Source organism: Typopeltis vanoorti, chromosome 8 (assembly GCF_054136105.1).
Source record: "Typopeltis vanoorti isolate ZY-2024b chromosome 8, IOZ_Tvanoo_1.0, whole genome shotgun sequence".
NCBI lineage: Eukaryota > Metazoa > Arthropoda > Arachnida > Uropygi > Thelyphonidae > Typopeltis > Typopeltis vanoorti.
The window spans coordinates 152,262,420-152,274,967 of record NC_143556.1 but is presented as its reverse complement, the minus strand read 5'-3'; the positions used below and the strand labels follow the sequence as shown (position 1 = coordinate 152,274,967).

General features: G+C 34.3%; 1 protein-coding gene and 2 pseudogenes across 1 annotated transcript in view; 1 reads left to right on the top strand and 2 right to left on the bottom strand.

Moving 5' to 3' along the window:
* The window catches only part of mask (multiple ankyrin repeats single KH domain), an 823,307-nt gene that overhangs the window by 326,401 nt on the left and 484,358 nt on the right, over positions 1-12,548 (bottom strand). The window contains 1 exon segment of the mRNA XM_090396371.1: positions 5,443-5,644. Within this exon segment, the coding sequence (XP_090252497.1) occupies positions 5,443-5,644 (202 nt within the window).
* LOC150104438 (U2 spliceosomal RNA) lies at positions 8,306-8,466 on the bottom strand (annotated as a pseudogene).
* On the top strand, positions 8,434-8,611 carry LOC150104437 (U2 spliceosomal RNA; annotated as a pseudogene).

Below are 12,548 nucleotides of genomic sequence, written 5' to 3'. Positions count from 1 at the left end.
ATCTCAAATCCACTCTACCACCTCCTGGTCCCAAGAAAAAAAAACAAGTGACCATGTGACAGGTGACAATTTTGTGCAGTAGTCAAGATGTGGTCAAATCACAGCCTTATAAAGAAGGATAACAACTTCCTTATCTTTACTTCTTAGCATGTTTTTCAACATCCAAGTAATCCTCTAAGGTATTTTACCAGCTTCTGCAATATCCCCCTCTGAGCTTACATGACACTAAACAAAAGAAAGATAAATCAAAATGCTTTGTTAATTAGTTACCATAGCCTGACCTCCTTGTGTGTGTGTGGGGGGGGGGGGGGGGTGATAACTCTCCTCCTTTTCTAGACAAACTTGCCACATGCCTTTCCTCAGGATGCCTATCGTTCATAGTCTACAGCACACGTAGACTATCGTTCATAGTCTACGTGTGCTGTATATATCTACATAGACTATTGTAGACTATCGTTCATAGTCTACAAAAAAAAAAAAAAAAGTTCACAAGATCCTCCACACAAATACTATTAAAAGCAAAAAAAAGATTACAAGATTGCCATACCATACATTAGGAAAATATAAGAAAAAAATAGATAGAATACAACATAAATTCGATATTAAGGCAACCTTTAAAATGAATAAATTTACTAAGCTCAACCAAAGATCCTTTTCCATACCTTGCCCACCCATGAGTTTACAAAATTCAGTGCACCTGCAATTCGCCTTACATAGGAAAAACAGGCCGCACCGCCCCCCCCCCCCCCCCAAAAAAAAAAAGTGAACACAAATGCAACATTGAATTCATCCACTATAGCAAAACAGGCCTGTCAGACCATGCACTACAAACATGTCACAAAATTAACTGGAAAGGCAAAATCCCTACACTGCATTACACTACACAAATTTTTGTGTAGTGTGATGTAGCTTGTGTCCTGTACATGTTTTCCTGATGATCACCTCAATATAGAGGTCAAAACATTGAATATTATTTTCTTGATTATAAGTAATTATTCTAACATGTGTTGTGTCTCTATAAATTCTTTAGGATTCACTGAGAGTCCCTGCTAGTCACTTAATATATGAATACCTATAACCTTCCTTGAATGCATTCATCCATAAGTGGAACATTTCACACTCACTACACAATTTGTGTGTAAAATGTGCATAATATTGCAAATCCATAAATTGGTAGAGAAAACATTAAAAAAATAAAAAAATTTAATTGAATCTTATTGATACCAAAGTCAATGTGCCAGCAAGAATATGAATCTGATTCATCCCAGCGACCAACTGATTATTTTAGCATGTGTTTACACAGGCTTAAGGTTTAATAATTTAGACTGAAGGAGGAAAGGAGGTTAAAAATACTGATGCAGAAGGGTAGTAATTGTCACTATTGCCTACTACATAGCAACCGATTTAGAAACTGTGAAGACAGTCAGAGATTAAAAACTATAGCAGTGTCATAATTCTAGATGGTTATTAGGAAAAGTAAGTTGGAGGAAATATAATATACAGTTCATCAAACAGATGGAAAAGATGAGACACAACAGAGTCATTTATGTGGTTATTTTATAAGATTAATATAGAAAGGACACTCACATGCTACTAAAGATGCATAATGTTCTTTAAAATTCACTACCAAAGTTCACAATCCCATATGGTAGAACAAGGAACCAAATCTTTAGAAGTCACTAAAACGATAAGCTGAATTTTATGGTTCATATACATGAAGCAGTGTTTCTAAGTAAGCACTATTTTCTAAATATTTACTTGTACATAAGTGAGTTGCTTGTTGCAGTTCCCCGCTTCCTGTTTGTGAGAAAGGGTAACTATGAGTAAGACAATGACTACAAACAAACATGCTACAGTTAGGGAAACTATATTAAAGTGTAGTTATATTTAATTTTTAATGGAACACATCAGGTTAATTAGAATCAGAGTGAAAGGAGTGGAGATGTGAAGAGCTAAACTTTTAAAGTCCCATACACTACAGTCAGTTCTTTAGAGAAAGACCACTATGACTATTGCCACTATGTTCTTTAGAGAAAGACCACTATGTAAAGTCTCAAGCAAAGCTCCATAGAATGGTCTAAATCTAATTACATCACACCTGTAATTGCAAGATATACAAGAAGTTCCTATCTGTATGAACACTACAGCTGTTCCTTCCTTTCATTATTAATGTTAACACAAATATAACATCCTAAAGTTATTCTACAGATATTCCTCACTTGTTTTTGTACTCTTCAACTAGATAATATCAATTAGAATGACAAGACTGATATGATATTTTTGTAATTCCAATGCTAGCCTCAACCTCTTTTACATTGATTCTTTTTATGTTTTGGTACCAATCTTCCATACTTTTGAGATTAGGGATGTGTTTAGCTTGTCCAGTAGCTGACTTTTCACTATTCTCCTTGATTATGAGTAAAACAACAAAGGATCTCATTTAATCAGATGGTCCAAAGCATGATATTTGATCATGCCATACACCATCCCATTTGTGCAATTTAAGCTAATAACAATTTTATATGAATACCATACCCAGTTACCATACCATCATATTCATTCAGCATTACTGTGGACATCTACTAATGGGGATGCATCTGGAGTAGGTGAGGACTGAACACTGGATCATATGCCACAATTGATTCTCAACATTCTTTGCATGCTTATGTAGAATTGCCTTCCCAGTTATCTAGCTTTGGCCCTTGGAAATCATTTGTGAATTTGCAGATTTTTTTTTTTTTTTTTTTTTTTAAATGATGAAACAAGGTAAACTTGTAGTTCTGAGGAAATCAAATCAGTTTCTTTCAAGAGACAGAAAATAATAATTAGGGGAAATAGACAAGAATTCTATTCTCATCAATAAATTCCTCAAAAGATCTGAAGCTAAAGGACCAAAAAATAATATGCATGCAATGAATTTGTATCTGGAATCCAGTTTCTATTTTTTTTTTTTTTTTTTTTTTTTTTTTTTTTTTTTTTTTAAATCAGGAATTGGTTGTAAATTATAAATGAAACAAACATTGATTTGTGTGCATGTACAACTGCTTTTCTTTCATCTTTATATGCTTGTTGCATAAGCATTATAAATTTATTTCAATAAATTTCATAAAATACAAATTTATATCCAGAATAAATTATTTATATACAGAAAATTTGTTTCAATTTTCTTCATTGTATTTTTTTTATTCCTATGCACCAAATGCACTCAATCCTGTGAATATTAGCATTTATTATTATTATAGGCATATCACCGGAGTGAAGAAGAATCTTAACGGGAAGCCCACATCACCATTATTCACACAGCACCTACCATAGCTCTTCTTAAACTCATTCCCTGGTGGAGCACTCACAACCATCTCTGGCAATTGATTTCAGTTATTCATTACACAACAAGCAATAAACCTCATCTTCACACCATTACTCACCACACTCGTACACAACTTTCAGGAATGTGGTTGAAAATTTCTTTCATGTCGATCTCATACATTCAACCTCTGTAGTAACAATTTTTTTTTTTTTATCATGTCTCAACTTTTCCACAATGCAACTAAACTCTGATACCCACAGCTTCAATCTACTTCATATGAAGCATCTGGATTCAAGCCTGCTACCATCATTGTCACTTGTCTCTGGATCATTTTCTCCACTTACTCATCCCTAAGAAACTCAGGTGGCCAAATCTGTGCAGTAGTCATTACGCAGCTATATCACAGCCTTGTAATATAGGAATAATAACCTATATATATATATATATATATATATATATTTATAAAAATAAATTTAACTGACTAGAACCCGAGAAAGTATAACAAAAACCTTTAATACATCACAACTAGTTTCATCGGTGATCCGACTTCTTCAGGTGAGAAATAAAAACATAAGACATAAAATAACACGGTAAAAAATGAACTTTACAGCTTAATAAAAAGCAGAATAATAACAGTCATATTTGAATAGGTGACCGCGTGCTACCGTTGGCATGAGTAGAATGTGTGCGACAGCTAAGCTGTCGCACACATTCTACTCATGCCAACGGTAGCACGCGGTCACCTATTCAAATATGACTGTTATTATTCTGCTTTTTATTAAGCTGTAAAGTTCATTTTTTACCGTGTTATTTTATGTCTTATGTTTTTATTTCTCACCTGAAGAAGTCGGATCACCGATGAAACTAGTTGTGATGTATTAAAGGTTTTTGTTATACTTTCTCGGGTTCTAGTCAGTTAAATTTATTTTTATAAATGTATACATCCCGAGTAAATCCTAATTTCAACAATATATATATATATATATATATATATATATATATATATATATACACACACCTATCAGTGTGTTCTTACACAACCAAGTAAACTATTGTTCCAACTTTTGCAATATGCCCTCGAAACGTCAACTATGTCCACTATCAGTACCAAATTATATTTTTAACACAATTTGCTGCAATCCAAGTACCTTCTATGTAATACACAGCATGTAATCTTTTCATCCCAAAACTTACATTTTCTCACATTAAGCTGACAATCATTATCCTTTGCCCACATGGCTTATTATAATCATACATGATCTCTACATCATTTTTACTAATTATTACTGCCCTACCCAGTTTTGCATAACCAGCAAACAACTTATTATAAATTCTCCTTAATTAATTCCTTATATCATTAATATATAAAGTAAAGTGGCAATGATAGAGCTATAATGCACACCACTTTTCACCCTGATTTTGCTGGATTCTACTCCATCATATATTTAAGAATATAACAATATTAGAAATGAAGACATAAGAAAGGATCACTGCAATGTTGTAAGCTTTGATAACTTAAGGTAGGATGATCAATCAGCATCAGATGAATAATCAACAAAATGATAAGAGTAGCCACAACAAAGCCAAGAAAAGACTGATGAGAAAACTGAGGTTGAACTTAATGGAATGGAAAAGTCTTAGAAGATCCAACAGAGAAATAGACTAAACAAGGTAAAACAAACCTAAGAGATGCTTCTATAATAAATAATAATGAAACATTTGATGTACTATCATACATTTTTTTCATAATGATGTTAAAAAAAAAATTCATTTTATCTGAAGTTAACAGAGGGTATGTGAGTCAGTGAGTAAGCAGCCAAATAACATAGTCTAAGATATATAGAAGCAATTGATGTGAAATCATTAGCCTCTATATACAAGTAGCCAGTCGTGAAATTACTTTATGTGCAAACACTTTGTTTGCTAACACTTGGATAAAGAATTAAACAAAGAATATAATTTCTTGGCATCTTTAGTTTATAGAACAACATAGTAATAATACAATAAAGTCTGAACTATGCTATATATGTAGTTCACTCTCTCCACTTAAAAAAAAAAATAAAACTCAATAAACATTAACAGTGAACAGAAATTTGACTTTTAGCACATCAATATTCAAGAAACAGAGACCATACCATTAGAACACTCCACCAAGATTTCTTCATCTTCTTCTTCTTCTTCCTCCTCTTCCTCCTCCTCTTCTTCTTCCTCCTCCTCTTCTTCCTCTTCATCTTCAGACTGACTACTCTGCATATTTTTGCCAATCTGCTGATGTTGCTCATCAAAAAAGTCTTTCTCATTCTTTTTTGTTTCTTCTGCTGCTTTTGCTGCACGCAACTGAAATAAAATATAAATATGTTTCTACTACAAATAAAACCAAAATTATAACAGAGCATTTCTTTAGACACAGAGAAAGGAGATTTCAGTTTTAAAATACAAAGAAATAATGCTGCACAATTGGGATGAAAGTCTCTAGGGCATTTAGCTAAAAGCAGTCTGTTCTTTACTCTGTTAAACAAAGTCAAACAAGCTATGCATTATACCTTGGAAAACTCACAAACATTCACAAAAACAGCTGTAATAAATAAGAAATAGATGTGTCCTACAGGTACATATCAGGAATTTGAGGGTGCTGAAGCAGCAACACTGTTTCTCCAATTTTTACAGAAACTATCATTGTCATATCACCTTTTCTTAGGGAAACATGGAAGCCAAAATGTGACAGCTTGTGCAATTCAGTATGTCACATGATTCCAGGGACTGCTCGTGCATAGGCACTGTGGAACTGCAGCACCCCCAATTTTTCTCGATATATAAATATATTTATTAATTTATTTATATTTGCTTGTAATATTTAATTTTATCATCAACAATCCTATACAATTCTCTTATTTTGTATAAAAAATAATAAAAATCCATCTTGTAGCACTTAGGAGGGCGAAGGACACTAGCATATGCACATCATAGTGAGATGTGAGTTATTAGCATAACGGCACTGTCTGTTGCACAGTTCCACTGTTGTTCACATGCAGTTTGCGCCAGTAGTAGAGTGTTCGTAGTGCTTATTGTGTTTACTCTGTCTATTTAAATATTTGGACCTTACAATTAAAGACATAACATTTGTTATAGTTTTTATTTTAGAACATTATTGGGGTTATGATAATGGATTTTATTTTTAAGTAATTTTGAATTATACTAAACTGTATAATTTTATCGATAATAAACAATACTTTTTCATGAAACAAATCAAGAAGAATATATTTTAATTTTAAGTAATTTTGAATTATACCAATCTGTATAATTTTATCAATAATAAAGAATATTGTTTCGTGTTAATTTTTACCATAATTTTGATATTTTATCCAAACATGTATACATTGTACTTACAGTGTGTATGTATATTTCGAAAGTTGCAGTACCCTCCACAATTTCAAGCCACTAGCCATCACTGATGAAAGAAGAGCTCACCATTGCCTTCTCATCATTTTGGATAATGATGAGAAGGTGAGGTACTAAGCTTGCTCAAGTTTTCTTGGTATATTTATAACAGAGTGCATGAATGCAGGACAGTGGATGTCATGGGAAAGTAATCGCTCTCACATAGATCGTCATTTAAGTTTCCACTTAAATAATGAGAAAATAAACAGATAAAATGATGGCAACGCATGTTTGGGTAAGCATCTGAAAGGTGTTTTCTGTGTTTAAGATGAAGATGTTATTTTTGAGTATACCCTCAACTCTTCCTCTGATGTTTCTTCTATCAATACCCACAGGGTGTTGTGTCCATTTAAATCCCCCATTAAAAGGGGATTGTAACTGCCATACCACATCATCAAGGTCATCTTGAGAGATACCTGTGGCAGAAGGGACAAAGGTGAAGGATACAGTTCACAGTGTTCTGATTGAGAGTCGGGCAGCAATCTTGCACTGGTTGCACTAATAATAGATAATAAAAACTAGTTCGAAAATTGCTTTTGAGTCTGACCCCCACATAATATACTTCAGCACAAACAAGCACATCTAAAAGCTATGAAATGTAATGTGCTACAGTGTCTTTGAAACATAACCTTTCCAAAGACCACTGTTTGAATTATTTTGGCCAATTCACATTCAGGGTTGCACAAGGCTTTCTGACAGTAGAACTAAGATGATGCTCTGTGAACTGCAGTTGTTTCATCTGGGAAAGTAACATGCATTCACTATTTTGTTGACAGGTATTTGTCTGTCTCAGGATTATTTTACAAGTTCTAAGAAGACATTCAAAGATAGCCTGGTCAATTTTAATTCTGAGCATTGGTAGGAACAAGAAATAAATTAGTAAATATGATTATGCACAAAAAAAAATCAAGTTTAATTTTAACTACATAGTAATTAAAATTATACTACATATAAATAAAATTTCTAATCAATGTGTTGGTATAAATTAATTCTTTGTAAAAAGTTAAAAATGTCATACAATTTGTCTAATAACAACTCATCTTGAACCATCAGTAGAGATGGGAGAGCCTCCGTAGCTCAGTTGGTATAGCCGAATTTGGGTTGGAAAGATCTCCCTTCAATTCCCATCTATGATGCAAAGAATTTGTTTGTTTGCTTTATTTGGTCTCTTTTGACTAAAGGCGAGTTGTTTTTGTTAGACAAAAATCTATCACTTAGACAAAAACAATTGTTTTTCTCTAAGTGATAGAGCCAGTTCATTTGGTTTGAATAAAGTCTCTAAATGTACAATGTGCAAAAAGCATCAATATCTATTTGTGAACCCTGATGATGGATAGGATCCAACAATCAGAGAATGCTCTTCCATGTCTTCCTTGCAGAAGTGTAAACCTGAGATCCCTAATCAAGTTTTGAAAGTGCAAGTGCACAATAGAGGAGGAACAAGAAACACTGATCAACCCTTTCTGTACAGCAGTATTCAAACAACTTTTTTGACAAGAACCAATAAAAAATACATTTCACATCTTCACCCAGCACAAGGCTAAAAAGCAATACCCCAACAAGACAAAAATTGTACAACACCAGGAAATTCACAGTGAAAGTAAAGCTTGCCACAAGCACTTCACTGCTTTCCAAACATCAGTTTAATATCTAGTGGCCTATATCAGATATTAAATTGTTAAGAATAGATACTACACTCAGCCAAAAGGCAGCAAAGCAAAAAAGTGTAGAATCTGTTCTTATTGGTTTAATACCTGATATGGTCCCCCCAAGATATTAAACTCATTATTGGAAGCTAGTGAAGTGCATATAACTTATGCCACCTTTGCCATGATTTGCACTATCTCTAGAGTAGGGGGTTCTCAATGTGTGGTATGCGTACCCCCAAGGGGGAACGTGGTAAAATTTTGGGGGTACGCACTGAGAGCTCAAAATGTCACCACATCTAGTAACAAAGTTATTGAGCTGGCAACACTGATACATGATTAATTTCTGAGACCTGAGTGACGAAGCACAATGCTGTAGTTCATGTCTATACACATTTGCCAATCCTCCCTCCCCTATCTGAGAGCCGAACCACCCCAAACAGCTGATCACCCAGTCAAAATGTAAACCAATCGCATAGTCAAGCATAAGTGCAACCATCCCACTGATTACCAAGTAAAATGTTTATAATTTTATAAGATTTGTTAAATTGTTTATGTCACTCTTTGTGTTTATCGATATATGTAATTTATGAATACAAAATTTAATGCGTGTGTGTTTTATTTTATTCCCATTGTCATAATATAACTATAGTTTTATCTATCTATAAAAGAGGTATGCCAGATAAATACACATTTCGGGGGAGGGGAGGGGGGTATGTTCTGCACTAAAGGTTAAGAACTGCGGCTTTAGAGAACACACACACACACACAAGAGGCTGTGTAGCTCAGTGAAAGTGTCGTTTGCACAGCAAAGTACTTGATCGCCTAAAGACTTTGATATCTGGCATGGGCAAGCAGGTTTTTTCTCCAAGAAATCTGGGATTTTTTTTTTGTCCAGTAAACTCAAAAAAATCAACTATAAATATATAATGTTACAATTGTGGACTACGAGATGGCGGCACTTGTCAGTCACCTCTCTTCACCAGGTGCAGGATATTGAGTGTGATGGTCTTGCATCAGCTATCATTGGCTTCCAGTGGAGATTAAACTGAACCCTCAGTCTCCAAAATGTTAGATAGGACTAAATACGGCCTCGCCTACTACTCTCTGTACAGGAAATCAAAGGTGTTAGCAGTAATTTAACACATGTGCACCAGAAATTGCCAGGAGTGTGCTTTTCAGAAAACATCCATCCATGGTTCTAACAGGCACTTAAGCACCCACGACCTTCCAATTATACTTGGACTTCTCAACCGTAACTCAAGGATGGTTAGCCCTATGACCCCCAGAGCATCCTATGTTTATAGATGCATGAATCCATGGGGCCAGTTTGCCTGTTCTGGGAAAAAAAAAAAAAAAAAAAAAAAAAAAAAAAAAAAAAAAAAAAAAAAAAAACGAGTTTCCAGGTGAAAAGCCCTCTACCTCCATATGAGACCGGCTAACTCACCTTTAGTTGAACGAGACCAGATAAAGGTTCCTGATGTCTTGGACAGGAATTGAACCCAGGTCTTTCCAGCCAAAGGGCTTTGTCTATACCAGCTGAGTTATGGAGGCTCATTTCAAAAAACATAGGAATCATTTTTATTCATAGGAATAAACAGTTTTTTTTCTCTATGCCTAGTGTTTTGAAAGACAAATGAAAAAGTCCCTGTATAATGATAAATATTCCTTCTCCATCGGACACCAGACTAAAAATGCAAGAAAAACAAGTAGCTTTATTGTACCAATAGATGCAGTATGGACACAAATAAAGTCTATGTACCATATGTAGCAAGAATTAGTGTAAATGGTAGAATGGAAGAAGTAGAATGAAAATGGCCTGAATTTGTGAAATGATAGACAACTCTCCTCCCACAAATTTTAGTTTTGTCTTTATGATAATTATTTTTTCTGACGTGACTTGCGTGTTAAGGGATAGTGATAGCCTGTGCTAAAATACTTATGAAGATCATGGATTGGGGGGGGGGGGGGGGGGAATTGATTATTGTCATTATTATTTTTTATTCTGTAGGAATAGTACCATTAGATAAAATGGTGTGATGTATATGATTGTGTTCTGCTGTAAGAGAAGCCTCATTGGGACATAGCTTATAGGCTCTATCAGGTAATATTTTAGTGATACCATATTGTTGAGGGGAAGGAATTTATGGGAAACTATGTATCCGCCTGCATGTGTATTTTTACCGTATACTGAAAACGACAAGTTACCATTTGATGTGTTACCAAGGTGTGTAAAAAGCTAGAATATTATAGTTTCCTTTTCTATTGTAATTCGGACTCTAGTGTGAACACTAGAGTCTGATTTACAATGTGCTCTCATTGAGAGCACATTGTAAATCACACTCTAAAGAATAAAAAATATTCTCATTACAGTGCACTCTTTCATTGAGGTGAGAGTGGTGTGTCTAGCTCATGAATTCGAAAATAGAGAACACATCATCAGCATATCTTAACTAGACAGGTTGAGCCCAGATTTGTGTTTCTAAAAATCTTGAAAGAATTTCTGAGCTTGGGGGAGAACCATAGAAATACCCTTTATTTGTTAATAAATTTGTTCTTCCAAGAAAAATATCTAAAATGGATAGCACAGGATAAATATTTGTGATAGTTGGAGGGGGAAAAAAAAGAAGTGATAAGGTGTCATTCAGGGCTGGATTAACCATTAAGCAAAATAAGCACATGCTTAGGGTATAGTGGAAAGGTGGGCACCACAGAATTTCTGCTTTAGTTAGATGACGAATTTAATTTAAATTAACTTTTAATTAGTTTTTCATTGTTTTTATCATTTCTTACTTTTACCTACTTTGTTTCAATAAATAATGACGTGTAGAAGGCCTAATAAAACTCTAACCACGTGCATAACAGTTCGTTTGCATTGTATTATCACTCACAACGCTTTCTGGCACTACCATTGCGTCAAATGAGGTAATTTTTTATAATTAATGTAACCATTTTATTTTTTATTTTCCTGTCTGTATTAGGTGTTGTTTTAATAAATGATATCTTATAAAAGGCTCCAGAAGCAAATATAAAACAAATCACATGGTTGTCGCAGAAATGCGACTCCAGTAAAATAAGAGTTAATTAAAGCACGAAAGCACAAGATTCAGCTGTAATCGGAAAATTAAATTGTTTGTATGATTTTGCCTGTGATATGTGTAACTGTGTTGATTGCCACCTAATATTCAACAAAATAATCTTTTTATTTCTGTATTTAACAGATCCCAAGAACCGAGATGAAACGTGTTCAGTTAAGTGGTGCACAAAAGCGAAAACTATCAAAAAAGAAATAAGAGGAGACTTTGGAATTAGATTCCAAGACTGCAAAGCTGACTGATTTCTTCACACAAGTTCCACAACATTATATACCAATTCCTGATCAGAGCAAATCTCTGTCATCAGAAGCAGACAAAAATACCACTTTGATCACTTCAAAATCAAAATATGATGATTTTGGAATCATCAAGGTGTCACAATCAGGTTCATCTAGCACAGTTTCTCAAAGTGTGGTACGCGTACCCCTGGGGATACGTGAAAGGTCGTTAGGAGATACATGGCAATTTTCGGCTATGCGTAATTAAAGGAGTCATATTTTTCAACAAACATTGCAATTAGAGACAACCAGGATAAAACGGCACTAACTAATGAATCACATCCTCTCCCCTCCAACAGAAACTGTTCAAGCAAAACCATATGTTGCCGGTGGAACATATGGTTTTGCTTGACACTACCCCGTCGTTATCGTGTTAAAACTAAGAAATATATAGTCAATGTGTTTCAGATATTATGGAATTCAGTTGAAGGGAATTAGCATTTCAACTCAATTGTTGAAATACTGATTTGTCTTTGGTTCGCACGATCTTTTGTTAATACCGCACCAATCATATGCAGTTCTTTGCTGCTCTACATATCTCAAGTCTTGTAAATTACTGGTAATTTTTGTTTGAAATAATGGGAAATAAGATGATGCTATTTGGGTAGATGACTTTGACATTGCACACAAAGAAACTGTTCTCGATGCCAAAAGTAGTGATAGTTATGTTGGAACATGGTGTTCCAACATAAAAATGTGCACAAATTCACATGGAGAGAAGAGGCAAGGAATAAGAAAAGTCTCATTGATATATTACTGTTGATAGTGATGTTTTCTCCCTGGT